This window comes from Idiotropiscis lumnitzeri, chromosome 9 (assembly GCF_059441095.1).
Source record: "Idiotropiscis lumnitzeri isolate Australia: NSW breed Sydney's pygmy pipehorse chromosome 9, RoL_Ilum_1.0, whole genome shotgun sequence".
Classification (NCBI taxonomy): domain Eukaryota; kingdom Metazoa; phylum Chordata; class Actinopteri; order Syngnathiformes; family Syngnathidae; genus Idiotropiscis; species Idiotropiscis lumnitzeri.
In genome coordinates, this window is record NC_142399.1 from 2,512,685 (window position 1) to 2,532,866 (window position 20,182).

At 40.8% G+C, this 20,182-nt stretch overlaps 1 protein-coding gene across 1 annotated transcript in view; it reads right to left on the reverse strand.

The window, feature by feature from the left end:
• Nucleotides 1-20,182, reverse strand: part of col19a1 (collagen, type XIX, alpha 1) — an 87,290-nt gene that overhangs the window by 65,253 nt on the left and 1,855 nt on the right. The window contains exons 2-11 of the mRNA XM_088305196.1: nucleotides 19,049-19,170; nucleotides 17,849-17,923; nucleotides 17,668-17,767; nucleotides 12,936-13,059; nucleotides 12,193-12,468; nucleotides 11,764-11,844; nucleotides 10,987-11,106; nucleotides 10,261-10,323; nucleotides 7,394-7,438; nucleotides 5,712-5,756 (exon numbers count right to left, since the gene is read on the reverse strand). Coding sequence (XP_088161322.1) covers nucleotides 5,712-5,756; nucleotides 7,394-7,438; nucleotides 10,261-10,323; nucleotides 10,987-11,106; nucleotides 11,764-11,844; nucleotides 12,193-12,468; nucleotides 12,936-13,059; nucleotides 17,668-17,767; nucleotides 17,849-17,923; nucleotides 19,049-19,136 — 1,017 coding nt within the window. The 5' untranslated portion in view covers nucleotides 19,137-19,170. The remainder of the gene's footprint in view (nucleotides 1-5,711; nucleotides 5,757-7,393; nucleotides 7,439-10,260; nucleotides 10,324-10,986; nucleotides 11,107-11,763; nucleotides 11,845-12,192; nucleotides 12,469-12,935; nucleotides 13,060-17,667; nucleotides 17,768-17,848; nucleotides 17,924-19,048; nucleotides 19,171-20,182) is intronic.

The following is a 20,182-nucleotide window of genomic DNA, read 5'->3' on the forward strand; positions in this document are numbered from 1 at the left end:
CCACCAGAAGTTATTGTCTATTGCCTGCAAGCCTCTTCTCAAACATCCATCCATCCATTATCTGAAGCGCTTGCGGGAGTACGGGAGCCCATGCCAGCTGTCTTCGGGCAGTAGGCGGGGTACACACTGGAATGGATGCCAGTCAATGGCAGGGCACACATCAGACTCACTCCTCGGGACAATTTTAGCGCGTCCAATCAACCTGTCATGTATCTTTTTGGAATGTGGGAGGAAACCCGAGTATCCAGAGAAAACCCACGCAGGGACGGGCAAAACATGCAAACTTCACCGAGGAAGGTCGGAGTCTGAATCGAACTCACGACCTCAGCACTGTGAGGCCATCGTGCTAACCAGTCGTCCACCGTGTCGCCCTCTTCTTAAACAGCATCATTCAAACAGCAAAAGTTGGTTTCCCAAAAGGTCCAAAAGAATTATCGCTATGCCCGCCAACATGTTTTGACTGCTATGATTTTGTCCTGATTTTGAAAATGTGCGCCTTTTTACGCGCCCACAAAAAAAATGGCTGTAAATCAAAAGCGTTCTCGTCGTAAAACACGAGAGCCAAATTCAAATTGACAGGCCAAGCACTTAACTGTGGCACGGTGACACGCGGGGGGAATCCCGCCGCTAATTTGTTTGTGAAGCTATTACTCGACGTGCTAGGAATGAAAGAGTATTGGGGATCAAGGCTCAATTTGATAACGAGCACGTAAACAAGTCCAGGTTTAGTCAATTAAAGAAAGGAATTTGATTAATCGGAATGCGCCACCTTTTTCTGTAATGAGCAGCCCTGCACTCATTATTGCGCTGAGAACGTGAATATGAACACGATGTCTTGTTATTGGGATTCTTTAATAGTCATTTTGTTGTTTGGACAAAAACACTTTTGGGACTGACAGTAATTCTCAAATGTTGATTTGTGAGCTGAAAACAAATTAAAACCATTGACCCTAAAGATTTTTATATACTCACTCCAGCTGTAAAGAAATACAAACTTGCTTAGACAGTCTCATAAGAACAACATTTTTTAAAGTTACAATTTGCAAACATGTAATTATTATATAAGCTTTCGAGGCTAGACGTGCTTGAGAACGTCTTCATCAATGTGATATTGGATCACCCACGTTAGTGCTTTATTGATCCCCAACCATTTTTCACAGAAAGACATTTTGATGGCCTATGTTTGTTTCTCTTCAATGACCCAGTCCTAACTTGAGATTATCTTTTTCAAACAAAAAAAAAACACTTGCAGCATATTACGTGGGGTGTTTTCTTGATTAAGAAAGATAATAATATAATATATAATAATTAAATTAAATATATTCATGTCTGCTATTTTGTGGCTTACTTTTTTTTTTTTTGAAACACGAGTGGATTTACGTGTTTTAATTCATGTTCTAATTACCTGCTAATTCATATGACGGCATATGTTTGTTACAGCTCCATCTGCTGTGAAATGCGCTATATATAAATATAATTGCATTGTATTGAAAATCTATTTTGTCTGTGGCTAAGTATCAGGCTAGTGGTTGGCGACTCCTAGTCTATACCACAGCGGTGGACCAGTGACGACCTTATTATGTACGAGTTTTCTGCACTCTTGTATAAAATGTCACACAGTAAAATGACATGGAAATATTTAGCTCAAGACAATTCTCTTGTAATAGATCTTACGACGGGGGGCTAATGAAGTGTCCATTAAGAGTTTTGTCTCGTAGTCTCTTTCTCATTGCAAATTACTGATTGCTTGTATAGAAAAGACAAAACTTCATTAAATTCATATAAATTGATCTAAATCGGAAGCCCAGCAGATCCCATTCACTTTGTAATTTACTAAAACTGTAAATACGTGTTCTTGATTTACCATGTGTGCCTTTGTGATAGGAGGTGCATTCATTCAAATCAAATGCATTGTGCTTGGTGAATTTATTCAACGACGCTAGTTTGGAATAATGGGGGTCTAAACAAAAGCTTAAAATAAAACAGATTTACATGGGATAGGTGACATTTATTTAACAGGCACCACACCATTAATTAACTCTTCATTGTATCACAAATTTAATTAATATCCCGAAAAGCAGCTAACAAACATCCATCCATCCATCTCTCCGTCCGTCCGTCCGTTTGCTTGACCACTAACACTCAGAGTCAAACGCAGCTGAATGTGGGTGCATCTGGGTCTGCAAGGGTACATTGACAAACAAACATTTATACTCAAATTCACAGCAACGGGCAATTTAGAGTCTTCAATGAAGCGAACAAAATGCTTTGGCAATGTGGGAGGAAGCTGAAGCTCCTGGGGAAAGCCTACGCAAGTACAAGAAAAACGGTTTTGAACTTCTGTCCTCTCGCCACTCGACCACTGCGCCCGCCCAGCTGCGTTAAACTGATCTTGACGTTGAGGACAATCCCAAGTATTTATAATTGTTGCTTTACTGCCCAATCACTGCAGAGCAAATGGGTGTTTTTACTGTTTTTAAGACATTTTCATATTCTTTATACTTTATTATATTTACGCCTGTCTACGAAAATAGGGCTCAAGTGTCATGCTTGATTCAGCAAAAAAAAAAAAAAGAAGAAGCAGCCATCATTTATTCTTCACTTCATTACATTTGCCATCCTTTGAAGAACCTCGCTCGCATGTTTATTTTAACGGCATTGTGAGACCACCGAAGCACTTCAGGTGCACAAGGACGCGAGGGGCCGGGTTTGCTGCATTATCTTTTGTTGCAAGCTGCGGGCTTTTGCTGTCTCTACATGGTGGGATGAAGATGAGGAGGAGGTAGCGAGGGTTGCCTTCTGTGTGACTGTGCTGCAGCACAAGGTCAGAACACTATGGGGAGCTGTGTGTACACTCGCCTGCTAATTACGCACACCACTGTGTCTCGTTACTCCTGTAGCGGTGGGGCTGCAAGACAATCTGGCAACTCCCCAGCTCGGGACAACGGAAGCCACACAAGCAGGGATGCGCAAATGCAGCCTAATTATGTTTACTTATACGTTTTACAAACCGGACCAGCTCAGGGTCGATGCCCCGTCTGGCGAGCGGAGGGGGATAATTGCAAGTCTCTCCGATTGTATACATTCTAAACATCAACAAACTGAGCTTTGTGGGTTGAATTAGAGCAGGAGAAATATTGTTCCCGCAAAAGGAAAGGCCCAAGGAAGCAGAGTGCAACAAGATCTCCAAGCACCATAGATAACTTGAGTGGCGACGCACAAATGCCAGCGATGTTGCAGCAGGAAATGCCTTGGTGACTTTCCATTTGCTCAGTAATACACCATCACACACGCGCTCCTGCTGTGAAACCAATCACAGTAAGTGCTGGGAACTACTTCTTATTAGCATGCCTATTCCTCTCCGTGAATGGCAATAGTTGGTACCACAGAGATCTAAGCCTAAAGTGTTATTCCGCAACAATATCACGGTCATAGACTCAATTGGGTTGACACTTCCGTCGTCCGTCCAACTTCTTGCACCGTCTGGATACAGATGGAAGTGGTTGCCGGATTACACGCCGCACATTCCTTCTCTCTCTCTCCCATAGGATGTGTATCTATGAACACGATCCCGGATGGTCATACACAAGATTCTCACGTCTCAGATGTCGAGTTGAGCCTAAAATAACACTGCGGCTTTAAAAAGGAATATGAGCTCATCACAGTCAGAGACAGATCAGGTAGATCGTGTTAAATAGGTTAACTCCCCCCAAAATAAATAAAAAATAAATAAAATTAAAAAAAAATATATATATATAATCTTTTTTTTATTTTACGTATTTGAGTATTGCACCATTATATAACAGTATATAACAGTAAGAATAACACGAATAAGGTCATTTAAGCACGTTTGTTATTTTAGAAGTATGTATCAAAATTGTAGCTCGTCACACGCTTCAGTTGCCAAAATGTAAAATCGGTTTCATAAAGGGCGGTGACCCCTGATTTTGAATCTTCAATTGCGGTATTACCGTTCGGTGAGTCTGCCAAATACTGCAGTCCAAGTTGCATGTGTTAGGCAAGTGGAGGGAAATTGGAGTACGCAGAGAAAAACTGATGTAATCAGCCAAACTGCAAAGTACGTTTTCACAGCACATACGTGGACACATATGGATGAAACTTATTTTCCAATGTCTGTATTTGCAGCCACTGAATCACATCTATCATTAAAACAACATCAAAAAGGGACAATTGTTATTTTGTTTCCAGCTGAAAACAATGTCGAGCAAACTGCCTCTCAACCTCACCGATGAAACAAGAAAGACAAATTGCAACTTCCTGTTATTTCCAGTTTATATGCAGCGCACGTCCCGTCAGCCAGAAGACGAAACCCAAACAGAACTTTATGTACTGTTCTTCTTTGAACGTATGGACAATTCCCGGAGGTGAGGAATGAAGACACATTGCAATTTAAAAAGGTCAACGGTTCTCACGCGCTTTCAATTTTATTTTGCGAGATAATGACAGCAATTGAATGAGCCGCTTTTTGGGCCGCACGGAGCTTCTATCCAGTTAGGTGGTCTCCGCAGTAAACTCGATCATGACATTCATGTGCAAATGCATTTCGAGTTGCCAGTAGCTACAGACTCTTGAACAAAGTGAGCAATGTGGTGGCGCTTGGTGGAGAGAGCGGCAGCTGGAGCGGCGCTCGTGTTTAAAGTCACGATTGAAACCTGCCAATTAAGCTTTTGTTGTCGGCATTTTACGTACAATACCACCCAACCATAATTTGTCGACTTTTATTCGCTCCGGGTTAAGCTTGCTGGCCAGCTGCAACGCAATCTAAACGCATCACAGAGCGAGTGAGAGCATGGAGAAATATTTGGCACCGGCTGAAGAATGCTGTGTGCTATTCATCCAAAAATTAGGCAAATTCTTGTTTCCATGGCAGCTTTTCAAGGTAGACGGCGACCCTTACCTTGCCATAACACATATTTTCTAATCCAATTTAGGGCATTTCTTCAATAACCACACTGAAGAAAATTTATGTTACAAATGTTTCCCATCTCAAGAGGGAAATGTTTTGATGACTGCGAGTGTGCCAGCCAAGCCACAATAAAGTGACCATCTGCACAGCCTCCGTCTGTACCGTACCTCGGTGGGTAAACTAACGGTTTATTATTAAGTCGCTCACTGCCAGGTGAGGTCAAAATGAAAAGGAAACATTTTGGGCGTTTATACCCGTCAATGGCAGTGAATGAGTTAAACACGCTAATTGGTACAAAAATATAAGTCCATCTCACCTGAACTCGGCTAAAACAACTTTTGTGAAGTTCGAAAAGACCTCTTTCATAAAAATGCTTCTTAAGCCATTTGCTGCTGAACATACTGTAACAACCGTACGGCTTACAGTAGACACATTAGTGGAATCGCCGCAGTTCAATTTGCGAGCATGCAATAAAGTTGAACCTGAAGTGACATACAGTCATTTGAGAAATGAGTTTAGCCCATTAGTATGCCAAGCCCATAGCAGCACACATATCAATTAGTTTGACTGCAGAAGGACACCGAGGGCTAGAGCACACTCAGATCTACTTCAAATATGTCAGGCACACGAAAACAGACACACAGTAAATTATGCTGTGCTCCTCATGCCCCGGCCACCCCACAGAAAATGAAAAGCCAATAAGAATTGATTCTCTGATGATGCCAGATCTGGTGGAGATGCTATGCATGGGAAATATATGTCAACTGGAGATAGAGGCACTTACCTTCTCCCCAACGACCCCCTTCTGTCCTTCTGATCCATCGTCCCCCTATAGTGACAAGAGTGAAAGTTAAAAGGCCCCTGAAAAGTTTGCATTTCACTTTCAGTCCTTGCGCTTTCGTTTCATTATATTCTACAACGTCCTGTTAATTATGATTGGAGTAAACCAGCCGACACAAAAAAACTGCAAAACGGCGATACTGCGCCGTAGCTTGAAGCAAAAAAATACCCATCAACAACAAATCCCAACTTGGACGCATGTTCCGGAGATTAAATTCATTGTATTGTGGCTTTCTAATTGAAAGACAAGAGCAAAAAACGGTGTTCCAAGCACAAACAAACAATTCTATACAAATATATTTGCCTAAAATTGAGAGCCATGCCACACAGCTATGTTGGAACATAACGATAAGCTCAAGAGACCAAATATTCTGTTGTGCTCTTCACTTTTCATTTCTGAGCTGTGGGTGAAATGTCATGAAACTTCCTGACAGTGGTATTAATGTAACCTATAGAGTTTTATGACCTCATGGCCGTATTGTGGGCCTATAAAAAAGTCGGACTGTTTCATCCAAGGACAAAACTGCATTTACTGTTATGATTAAAGTAGCGGCGGCAAACTTTTCCAATGTGGCTATCAGTGGAGCCAGGAAAAATGCAGCATCACTCACGCCTTGTGGCGGGAAATACATCTATTAATATAAATAGATGAAATGACATTATTTTGAAACCTTACACATCGAGTATCGCTCATAAGATTGCAATGATTGGATAGTGACACATAAAATTGCCTCCATGCAAGCACAAACGCCGACTCATGACATCGGAACATCGGAGTGGCAAATTCATACTAAAATTATCGACTTCATGCAAGCACGGGGAGCGCATGCACGTCACACAGAAAGGCCGAATTCAAACCCACAGCGCTAACCAGTCCATAGTGCCGCCTCATCATCATCATCATCATCATTCCTATATTTCTAAAAGTACCCTTTGCAGCGGACCCCAGTGAGTCTGTTTTGTTACGTCCTATTAAACCGCGCGACTTTCCTGCGCTCAATTTAAAGGGAATGAGAGAAGCCGCTTCGAAGTGAAGTCAGCCGTGTTTAACCCCACAACGGCGCAAACACCCTTTTCTAACGGCACCCATCTACGAAAATGGCAAAAGAAAGAAAGCTCCACCCATGCTCACTGTTCAACGACACTTTTGCGCGAGATAAAATAATAAATTTGGAATTTTCAGGAGGTGGCACGGCGGCCGACTGGTTAGCAGCACGATGGCCTCACAGTGATGGAAGTCGATTCCGGCTCCGCCTTTCCTGTCTGAAGTTTACATGTTCTCCCTGTGCATTTGTGGCTTTTCTCCGGGTACTCCGGTTTCCTCCCATATTCCAAAAAACATGCCTGGCAGGCCGATTGAACATTGGAAATTGCCCCTAGGTGTGAGCGTGAGCGTGGATGGTTGTTCATCTACGTGTGCCCTGCAATTCTCTGGCAACCTGTTCAGGGTGACCCCCGCTTAATGCCCTACAATAGATAGCTGGGAAAGGCTCCAGCAGACCTTTGACCTTCGTGAGGAAAAGCCGAACAGATAATGGATGAATTTTCAGGAAAAAAAGGCCACATGACGTCACGCAAGACAATTACCACAGCATATCATATTTTATTCCTGTTTATAGTGCCTACCTTCTGACCCTGGCTTCCCGGACTGCAGGCGTCCCCCGGGTCTCCCTGTAACAGCACGAAGAACAGTTGGAATGGTCTGGCATTCTGAAGTCATTATTTAGCACTTGTGAGCACGGCGACAGTCACACTCGGTAGGGTACTTGATTCCGATAACAGCAAGCTCTTACAAGTAAACAAGATATTTTTGATCAGGTTTGGACTTGTGATACTGTATTATAGAAAAAGTCGACTTTCTATTTGATGTTGCTTGAAGTAAAATAAAGCCAGTTGCCAAATAAAACGTTTTGCTTCTCATCTTATTTTGGAGCATTGATCTCACTGTTACCACTTTTATCTGTTTGTAATGCATCATCCTTAGTAGTCCATCAAAAAAATCTTTGCTATTGGCTGGAAACCCTTGTATGTCTAGTTTTAATTAAAATGGACTAAAACCTTTTTGAGTTTTTCGTCGATGAAATTTACAAAAATTCGACAAACTTTTTTTTTTGCATTTCCGTCGACTAAAACGCGACTAAACCCGTTTTGAGTAACCGTCGACTAAAACTCGACTAAAGCTATCACGAATAGGGATGACTAAATGTGACGAAAACTAATAAGCATTTTCATCCAAATGACGAAGACTAAATCTAAAATGCCTGCCAAAAACAACACTGCTGAAAAGCTGTACTCCAAGGTAATTGTTGAAGAGGAAGTTTTAATTTCACTACTACGCAACCCCCCCCCACCCCTGTCTTTTGTGTTCACATACAGGAGCTGTAAATCTAGTAATACCAGGGTTTATGTGCGAGGCCATGCAAAATGGATTTGCATTCAAGTAAGCTCCATTCTTATAACCCACTACTTATCTGTTTAATTTCCTGGGGGATTTTGGATTAATCATTGCTGTTTAATCCTTTTGCAGTGTATTAGAATCCTCCATCAAACTCTCACTGTAATGCAGGATAGTACTCGCTGTTAGAGTAACAAAACCAAAGTAATCCCCCCCACACACACACTTTCCCAAGAACACCACTGTGTGGGTCACAATAATTGAGCCGCAATTTACATTGTGCATCTTTTAAATGCTCGGAATTGCCCAGATGTCTTTGATTAATCTCTACAAAGTCACGCTAAATTGCGAAGATGTACACTGGTCATTTTTTTTTGACATCTCCACACAGAAAGGGATTCTGGAAGAGTAATTGAAAGCCTCACAAGTTCACCTCAATGTTTGCATAAAGACATTGTTAGTCTCTTTTCAGGTAGTAGAAACGTAGACTTATAAAAGTGGACAGCAGCGATTAAAAGACACGGAATCCCTCTAAGGATTTTTTGGGATCATTGTGAAAGACAATTCTAAATAGGGAAGGGGGCAGGCACTGAAAAATCGCATGCTGCGAAAAAGAAAAAGCGCTTTTAGGGTCATTTGTGTCACAGCGTGATGTTTCCAACATCACAGTTTTCCAAAACCGACTATTTTCTGCTAGTTCGCTTGAAGTAAAAAAAATAAATAAATAAAAAAAAAAAGAAAAAAAAAAAAGAAAATCAATATCCTGACTTTTTCAGAGTACTTGGAGAAAACCCACACAAGCATTGCAAGAAAATACAAACAACCCTAGACGCGGTGTCCTTTTGACTGAGAGGCAGAATGATGCTTCTATATTCCGTTCGAAATTGCTGCAAATATCAACTTCCGACAAATTTCGATAAGGAGTCCTATGGGGCTTTTTGAGGTGTTGAGTGAACGACTCCGTGTGTAAGGCACCACGCGTCACTGCAGGAGTGCGGCGCGCAGTTTGTTATCAGCCAACATGTGTGTATGCGTCTCAATAATGGTTTTCTTTACCGTCATTGATTTCGTGTTCAAGATGGTAATAGGATTTGTTATGAATTTGGGCGTTCAGCGAGTAAACAAATGGTGCCAGGTATTGATTGGTTGAAAACTTGAAATTACATTTCAGGTGCTAACAATGGAGGGCAGCACCTCAAGAGTATCAAAACATAGTCTGGAGTTGTAATGGGAAAATATTAAAAATGAAGGACCGGTGTTTGTGAGAAGCATGCTGAATTCTATCTTGGGTAGAAAATAACAACTGCTTCGATAAAATGGTTGTCTTGGAAGATAAAAATATAAGCCAAAAGTCCTTTTTTTTTTTTTTCAAAGAATGTGACCAGCGTGTCTGCTGTGGAGCATTTGGTTTGAATTTGGATTATTTCCCTCTCAGTATATACCGAGTAAAAATATACTGTGGAAAAAAAATAAATGTTTTTCTTCCATTTCATGAGATGACCTGAAAGAGGTTGGACTTTTTCAACGTATATGTACACAAAAGGTCTTTTTTTTTTTTCTTTTTTTTTTCAAAAATTGATCTCAAATCCAGGGATCATGTGTCATGACTTGATTTTCCTAGATGGAAAAATGAACATATTGCGCATCTTGTTCACAAATTTCTAAAGCAATGTTGAGCAAAGCAAACTAGTGGCTAGTTTTCATTTGAAAAATTCTGGCGCTGATACCACTGCTTTGCAACCAGTCATACATTATTTGCTAAGACGTGTCATCAACTTTACTTTATTACAGAATGCTTCTCATATGGTTGGGGTAGTGATCGACCGATTATCGGCCGGACCGATTATCAGGGCCGATATTTGGCATGTTGCCGATTATCGGCAACTGCCTTTTTTTATTTTTTTTTTATTTCAAGGCCGATAAATTATTAGCTGGTTTATTTTGGCTTGCTTGCTACACCACACCCCTCTCTCTCGCCCTCTCTTAATAAAGATTCATTAGGAATTGAAAAAAAAGTAAAACTGGAAAAAAAAAATGCAAAGAAAATCTGCGCTCATGCAAATCAGCGGGTGCTGAACAATGTTGCATTTAAACATACTTTATCTCCCGCATCGCCTTTGGGTCCAGGAAGTCCGAGTAGACCAGGAAGACCAGCGTCCCCCTTTGCAAAAAACAAAAACAAAAAAACAACAATAAAAATATACATTATATAAAATACGAATACTAACTACATACCTCATATATTTTACATACATTATTTTTACCAAACACATTTTTGCAAGTAGATTCAATTCAAACAGTCCAAATATATTTTGTTCAAAGAAATAATTTGAGCATTTTGTTGACATATTTATTGACATGTAAATTTTGTATGAATTGGAATGCTTTGCAAATGTGTGCATTAGCGTTTCAATTTATGACCAAATAGTGATTGGATTAAATTACTGGATTTTTTTTTTTAAAGACCCCAAAAATGGCGGTTCAGTGTGCAATTGGCCATCTGCTCCTCTCAGCGAGAACTCAATAATTCCAGGTTTGAATTAGCATTTCAATTTCTGCCTTGTATTTGCATCTGCAATAATAATTTCGCATTATTAAGAATTCATAGCATCGTCCATGATGCGCCATGTGGAAACGCTCAAAGAGTTTGCTATTAGTTCACCACTACTGCTTGTCTTCTAGAGGGGAAATGGCTTTCAGCATAAATGTCCTTTAACTGGACATTCGGTGTTTGTAAAGGATGCTCTAAATCACTGTTGACGGGGTTACAATAGACATTACGCGTGCTCAATTAAGGTCCCTTGTTGCTTTCAATTGATCGTACCTTTTCAGCGGGACAATGACATCTGTCATTTGGCGGTGTGGCGAGGTGAGACAGCATCGGTGGGAGCTGAGCTGTAACTGGGTCAGGGGAGGTGCCATTAAATGACTTCTTGGTTTCACACTGGATCAATACAAAGAATACACCCATTTAGACACGTTTGTCTTGTTTGCTACGTTTTAAACAATTTGAAAAAAAAAAAAACCAGCTCAATCACAATCGACATACCTGATTCGAAGGAGCAGCGTTGCATTCATTTAATAGAAAACACAATTGACGTACGGTACTATAATAAGTCTGGGTGTGTCATGACAACACAGCACAAGTAGCAGGATGCTCAGGGAGATGACATAGTAAAGGTCAAAGGTCACTAAACCATTGGAAATCATTGTAACATGAGGAATTATTGATTTACGTCTGCTTTTTTTTGGTTGTCGTGGATACGGATATTGTGTTTCAGGTCATCAAGAACTGCCCTTGTGGAAAACTTCATCAACGTTTTCAAAAACGGTGTTTTCAGTCCTAGCATGCAAACTGAGAAAATCAGCAGGTCTCTCTTTTCGTGAGCACAACTATCCAAAACCCCAAAAATGGCAACCTTGTTCAACTTCAGATTGGTCAAATATGGCTAAAAGTAACACCCACAGATGTGGACTGACCAAAAGAATATATTTTTGAAAAACACCAAAATGTGACTTAGGAGGTTTTGGCCCGACGCAAGCGCTTTATAGAATCAATGCAGAAAATATGTTGTGTTGCTGACATACAAACGTATTTTACCTTTGTCTCCAGTATCTCGCAGCATGTTTCCATATCGACAACATAAGGATCGCAGTACAGGATCATTTGTTTGAGTTCCACCTGGGGAAAGGAGCGCTCATGAAGGGACACAATCATGAAAGTCATTTCCACTTAGACACCGAGTCCAAACAAGTCCGGGAAATTCAGATCACTTGAGGTTTTAGCTTCACCTTGACCTATCTCTTATTCGGAGCCAAATTTGAACACTTCCATTTTGGCGATGTGCTGACTCATATCTTTACATAAGAGGTCAACCGCTAATGGAACTTTAGCCACATTCGAGGAGGACACACTCACTAACTACATTTTTTTTAGCACGCTTTACATCATCTTGAAAAGGTTACTTAATATCTTGTATGTGGCAAAACCGACTAGAAAACAGTGGAAACTTCAAGATGGAGCACGCACATCCACAGGTCGTCCATCTTGTATTCGGGTAGTGATGAGTGTACGCCCACTCTGGTCGATGCCGTCCCTTTCGGCGGTCAGCCTCCTTTCTATTAGCTTGCAGTCCATGTAAACAGAGACGATGTTGCTCTGGACGGAAAAACTCAGCTTGTGCCATTGGCGATCAAAAAGGGTGTGTAGGTCACGGCTCTTAAATGTGTAGCGGAGCACGTTCTTCAGCAAGCCCTGCGAGGAAAACTCCACCGCCTTCTTGCCGCCATCAACCACAACTGACACCTGCGGGAACAAAAAGGCCACGATGAGAACAGCATAAATAACTATTTGTTCCTTTTTCTTACGTTGTGTAAAACGTAAAGAAATTGAATAATTTGCAAATTGTTTAGAAACAATGTTTAATTGAATACACTAAAAGTGGTCTCCGACCTGTTTACTCCTGCAGAGCGGATCATACGAGTTCATAACTTTTGCTAACCGGCAACCGGGGGGAATTTCGTACGATTTACGACGAGGGGGGGGTGCCGCAGATTGTGCAGAATACGATGTACATGGTTGATTTTTTTCCTTATTTGGCTCGCTTGTGGTTTTAATAATAGGGTAATGCGACAGAGAATTTTTTTTTTTTTTTTTAATGCTCATTATTTCCTATGGAAAAAAATATACGGGCAATACAAATTACAAACAAAAATGAGGTCAACCAATAATTGTGTTTGACTTTGGATGTTGATTTGATTTCGAGCACTCACCTGAGTGTCTCCAGCCTGGTCGAATATCTGCCAAAGATACCATCGGTCTTTTTTTGTAGTTCTTCTCACACGAAAGATGGTGACAAGGGAAAATTCACTCGGCAATCCATTTGGGAATACTTGTCTAAAAAAAAAAAAAAAATGATCATAAGAATGTAACACTTATGACAAGAATATCATTATTCAAATAAGAGGCGTGCCTCAGTGGTGGATCAACACCCAACACAAATGTCTGCAATCAATAAAGCTTGGGCTTCATGAATAAATAACGCTGACACATTTGATAGCATTTAGTTTGAAGAATTTTGCACGAGCCTCCCCGCCATTCAGCTAATGAAAACATATAGGCATTGATCCAGAGTCACACGGACCAATCTTTTACCTTGTCGGCGCTACCATGTGCTGCAGTTATTGGCTCGTAGACGCCTCATGGAATGAAGACGCATGTTTATGTGTTTGACCTCAGCTGCTCTGGAAAGTCGAATAACAATTCCGAGCCAAAGAACGAATATGTGGAGAAGACGGCGACTGTTCGATATGGGAAAAACAATATTGTCTTTTACTTCAGCTACAGCACTGTATATTGTCGTCGTCTACGCTTATATTTGCAGTGTCCCTAAATTTCCCTGAGATTTGGCTGTAAATGGCCCGAGACTAATGCAAGGCATGAAATGTATTTATTTATTTATTTGTGTAACAAATTAGTAACTTCATTTGAGGAGCATTTTTCTCATTTTGAGTTTTTTCGCAAATTAAATCCAGATAACCGAAACAATGGTATTATTAGCGCAGCAAAAATGCAATATAAAAAAATTATAATTTGTGTTGCTTTTTTAGATATATCCAACTATTTATATTTCTTAAATTCAGATTGAGAAAACCAGCAAACTGTATTTTCTATGGGTTTTTTAGCAAAGCGATTAAAAAAAAAAAAAAAAAAAAAAATAAGATCTACTGCCATTTAATTTTGAGAACATTTCTTGTACAGATCTCAAAAGTCAAATTCAAAACTCGGGAAACTATTCTGAAAAAAAGAGCAAGAGTTACTGATATGTCTATTTATGCAATGCTTGTTTCACTTTCATGAGAGAATAAACGGCAAACATTTTTAATACCCCTAAAAGGAATTATCAATAAATGTAAAAAAATATCAACATCTATAAGACTGGAGCCAATTTGGCAAAATTTATGTCATTTTTGGATGAAGCAGCCAAGAATTAATCAGAAACCATTAAAGTATCGTTGACACTCCCAAAAAAAAAAAGGTTGACCTGTGAAATAAAGGACGCTAGCAAATCAAGGGACCGTATTATTAAGTACAGAGGAAGAAACTGTTTTTAAGCACAATAAAGATGAGCCAGAGTTCTCCCCACATTCCACAAAGTCCCCAAGCCTGCTCTTATTTCAAAACACGGCCTGTCTACTGTAATACATGCATGATCTCAGAGTGCCCACAGGGTCAAAGTTCACAACCTCACATTTACTGCCATCTGCACCTAAAATGGCCTCAGAGGAGGTTGGTTTGCAAATGGTTGTTTTTCCCGCCGTCATTCTTAAAAAAATAAATAAATAAATAAAATATCAGCCATCATTTATTGTACGTCTGCTTCTGCCATCACATCATATGCGCCATTCAATTTCTCAATCCCAGACATGTACGAGTAATTTACATTCGCAAATGGAAATTCAAGTCGAACATGAACTGCATACGGTGACATATTTTTCTTGCAATAACAGTCAGAGTTGATGCGACAATGGCCTTGCAGAAATTCACGGGCTGTATTACTGGATGAAAAGTAGACGTCAGAAACATCTCCCTCAGCAAATATTTTTTAATAAAAATGCTGATTCAGGAGCTAAAAAAAAATCCTGGCTAATTCAATTTTCATGAGTTGTGACTATTTTTGGATTCAACTGCAATATGGAGGATTTCTTATCAAGGCCAAAACATGACAACATTTTGACAAAATGCACCTGCAATGCTCCCATTCCGGTTCAAGACGCTTTGGTGTCTTTCAGGAAACCTTATCCTGGAGGAGCGCACGGAATCGGATGGCAACAGATGGAACGATCAAAGCTCAAATGTTACCCGAGTTGGCTCACATCGCCATCGCTGACACACAATCCAGTTTGGGATCAAAGACGGCTCAACAAGGTCAATTGTCACGTTCGATGCCCTATTGGTGTGAGCACGCGCTTTAACAATGACTTAGCACCAGACCACTCACTTACTCCGACTTAGTCACCACCGCAATTTTATTCTATTATTGTCTTATACAATTAGTTCTTATGATGCGGAGTGTTGAGGTTACAGCTCGAGTCAAACGACAAAATAAAATGTTTGAACAAACCATTTGATGAATGACAGATTTGTGATTCCATGACATATCTGGCGTAAAAACATTTTGAGGGTTGACTCAGGTTCTCGATAGTGATGATCGTCAAGGGGAGGACGGAGGCCACACACAAGCGTCTCTCCTTTGATGCCCACGGCAGCCGACGATGCAGCAAAATGTCATGCGACACAAGACGGTGTCAGATTGTCACACATGAAGATGACTTTGTTTCGGAAAATTCTCTTCTTAATTTTGGACTATTGTTCAAAGTGGTCAGAAACTCCTCGTCCTTTTCAGGGACTCAAAACAGGCCGAGCAGGTCTCTCGCCATCATTTCGGCTGTTCCATCCATCTTGACCACCCAGGGTGGTTATCAGTGGACATTCTTTTGCTGCAAGGAATTTCTCTGCATCCTTGGCTGCTCTGGTCATAAAGGGCGAGAAACACTTGGTGTGGCCCCTATGGTCCTACGTTAAACTAGAACTTGATCTTGATTTCAGGAAATTCAACCTCCCAATGCAGCTGCGCATCATAATTTGGAAGAGTTTTTTTTTTTTGTAACAAAAATCCATGTTTTTATTTTAAAAAACATAATTGCTGTCATTAAGTAGCTTGTTTAAAAGCATGAAAATGATTCTCTAAAAGGTGATGACTTGAGAATTCTGCTTATGAATTCCATTTGCATAGACTATTCATAAAAATCTGCGAAATACATCTCGTGCATAATAATTTGGACCACGGTGGTGCGTGAGCCATTTTGACCGCAAAGTGGATCTTGGATGTAATGACCTGACATAAGTTACACTTGAATGTGACACAGGTTAAAACCAAATGGAACGAGGACAAGGCCAAACACAGTCATAAAGGACATCCATTGAGCCTTAAGACCGTCCAATCATTTGCCACCTCACACAAATGCTCCTCGCGATGATCTACGCGCCATGATGTGTTTTACGGTATGGCTCCAGCATCACATTAGCCAGATGGAACGCACGGGGGAATGTACAACTGCACTTATACGAACTAGATGTTCACAGGAGTAACGTTTTAGTGGCTGTCGAGAGAAGGAGGCAGCAAGGAAGGAAGGAAGGAAGCGAGGGAGGGAGCGTCCAGAGCGGCCTCGCACTTGGTACAGCGCCCTCCTCAGCTGACATTCTAGTATCACCTGTCAAAGTACTTAGATAATTGGATATGAGAGGGGAGACAGGCTCGCCACTATAACCAATGACACTGTCAGCGGTGTCATTGAGAATGCAGCATCTCCTCGGACACGACGGACAGACACGGAGCACGAGACGGAGGCACCAGTATATGTATTTGCAGCTGAATGACAGCGCAGCGAGGAAGCGCACCGCAAATCACCTGACATCAAGATTTTTTTTTTTTTTTCCCATCTCACCCGAAGGAAAACAGCGGTCACTACGACTTGCGTGTCATGTAAAAGACTAAAAATAACATTGCCTTCCTGGAAGAATGACAATACATTCTCGTCCTTTTCCAACAGGACACAAAAGAACACGCGTGTAAGCCAGCTTCTATTGCACGGCCTTTCGTATTCCACAGGCGCGCTGTTGGCATCAAAGTGCATTAGGCCCTCATGAATATGAAATTATAACATTTCAATTTCCTGATTTATCATCATATCAGATTCATGGTGAAGTAACGGCGCGCTCCCACCAGTTGACCAAGGCTTAGAGGTCTCCACATAAGTGGCACCTCAGTGTGTCATTTCCGTGGTTATTTTAATGTTCCTGTCTCATTACACATGCACAGAATTCCAACCCCCAGCTCCCACCGCCGCAGTTCCACTTTTTGCCCTCAGGACATCTGTAGAATAAATGCAATATATATTAATTCTGTTCATATGATTTCCTCATCTAATAGCTGACCTCCCCGTTTGCCCTGACTCGCGACGGCAAATGAAACTATTGCTCTGAGTGCCGTTGATCTGGGTTGCCTCATGTGAAATGAAACCTGCGCACAGCTATTCCACGAAGCATATTGACACAAACTTGTGAACTGCACGTTTATTTTGCCAATATTTGAGCCTTTTAGAATTGTATTATTTGGTATTTGGTGGAGCTGGCGGATGGGGTTCGAAAATCCAGTGATTGGAAAAGGACAACATGTAAAAAACATGGGTGTAAATCTCAATGGGCTCTGTCGTTTCAGAGTGTTTACAGTCTTGGCTACACAAGAGAGGCTTTGCGTTGCATCGCACCAGAGGGGAACAAAGGAATACATACAGTGGTAGGATTTATTCACTGGCCTCTGGTAGCCAGACAGGCCATCTGTTCTCAAACATCTACAAAAGACTGCAAGAAAAAACACAAATGCAGGTGGAGCACACACACACGCACACACACACACACACATCCGCTGTATTTGCAACTCACATAGTTGGCTTGATAAGTGGGCTGCTTCCCAGGCGAAATGAAGGCAGGTCTTCTGAGACTGTCCCCTTTCGGAGAAGAAACTTTTGGGTGAGATCAAATCCTGCAAAAGTGGAATGTGGAGCAGGGCATGTCGTGTCGTGTTGTGTTCCATACATTGCAGATTTTCTCATTGCGCGCTTACCGGTGATTTCCAGAGTTTCATCTAAGCTGTCAGAAAACCTGAGTTCCTCTACATTCAATAGGGGGCAGGAGTAATCTGGAGAAAGACAATGAAACGAGCAGGTCTTTCAACATGTTTGGATGTTTTGAATTTAACGTGGAATTTCCGTGTTATTTATTATGTGTGTTATTAAGGCAGTGGCGATTTTGCACAAACTTGATTCACTTGCAATCTGGATACAGAGGGGTGATACATGGACACGGAGCTGTTCTGATGAAGTCACCAAGTTTCACAAAACAGCAGATAAGGACGCTAGTCGCTTTTATTTTTTATTTTTTTTTTTAAACAGTCACCAGAGAGCTGTTAAACTTGTAAGATGTAGTGAAAACATTGCCAAGTTGGCAGCATTGATGTGTGAATTAAAGTGGATGGCAGAAAAATCATAATGTCGATAATTAAGTCCTGATCGCGCCGAATATTTGAATTAGGCTCTGTCATCATCTAATCACACAAATCAACTCGACTCATTTCATGTTTTCAGTGCGCTGGAAGAGGAGTGACACGAACAGATGATTATGCCATGTGTCAATCGTATCATTCGTTCGCATCAAATTTTTCAAGTCTTTGCATATCAAATCGCTTTTTTTGTCATGATACACCACTTCACTTAATGGATTGTCCAAATTCCAGAGATGCAAAAGTGGAGATCAAGTCATTCCCCTTCAGTATGAGAATTGTTTTTATTATTGGCATCATTAAATGCAAATCATTAACATTTGTATGGGGAGTTTTTTTTTTTGATCATGAATTATTGAAACAAAATTATAATTTCAGAATCATTTGGAACGTGATTCAATTATTTCTTCCGCCTGAAAACACAAGTGTGCAGCAAACCGAGAAAACACAAATCCATACAGTATCGTACAAACACAAGGAGAAGGCAGGGGGGCAACACAGATATAAATAAGGAGGACCGTCCTAATCATGAACGGAAAACAGGTGAGTGGAACCAAATGGTCGGAAACTAAACAACATCTGGAAGTAAAACGAACAAGAACCAGCTGTGCTAAACAAAGACGGAATTGCAAAAATAAAAAAAAAGAACAAACAGATTTCAAGTAAAACTTGTGGGATAGCTAAAATCGAAATAATATTTTTACAAATTTATAAAATGATGACTTGTGAAAGAGGAGTGCAAAAAGTGACCAGCAACGTACTCACCTGTCCGTTCATTAACTGCCATTCCGAAAACGCAAGGCGTTAAGAGTCCAGTCCAGAGAAAAGCCGTCCATCGTTGCAGGCAGGTCATGGCTCTGACCCGATTGAGCCCTTTCCTTGAAGACCTTAAAAGAGACAAAACACAGAATTTCACTTTAAACCCACGCAGGTTGACTTTGAAACCATTTTCTATATATGTTGTTATCGTTGAGTATTTCCTAAAGCGTCCAAATGCTTTTACTGCGCTTTGTCAATTATCCTTCAAAAACATTCTCTCCCTTGAAGAGTAAGCCATGACGTCATTTCAATAGAACTTTCTGATTGTGTCGTTCATCTGTCCTTGAAGGAAAACAAATCGTATTCGTTGGATCGCATGTTCAAATGCTGTTCGCAGTGCAGGTCTTATGTCATAACCACAATTTAGATGCATAATTGTGCTAATGTACAGCCGAGCATTGTGTATTCCTCAACGATCGTTTCTATTCTCTGTACTCGAATTGTATTATAAATTAAAAGTATGCCACTCCTTGATGATTGATTCTTGTTTTATTCATACTATGAAAGCATTCAATTTGGCGGTATGCGCAACATTAAATCACAAATGTTTTGATCCGTACGCTGTCAACCGTGTTGTGATGAAAGAGGCGCACTTGAAAGGAGCGAACCGAGGAACCTCAACTTGTGAGCATGTGCAGAACCGTGTTGCACGACATCATTAGGATACCGCTGAGCGGAAGACAAAAGACAAGCTGCAATTAATGAGCTCAAATCTTTCCAATTTCCAATTCAAACATAGCACCACTACTGCAATCGCATCTGTCAAAAATAATATTAGACGTCGTTTTGACCAAGGGGACTACTGTACTTCCTTATTCATAAATCACAGCAACATTTTTGGCGCTGCTGTAAAGATTGAAAACGTCAGATTGGACTGCTGATCACTTCACGGGTTTCAAAAATATCTCTCCAAACAACAATATGCAACGCCCAATCTGCGTTCCTTTCATGAACCAATGGTGTTCCACAAGGCTCAATAGTGGGTCATGTCCTGTTGCATCCTCCATAAGAGAACACAACACTTATTTTTAAGCGGTCTTGTCATAGAAAAAAGGAAAAAGACTGTTATTGTAATTCAGT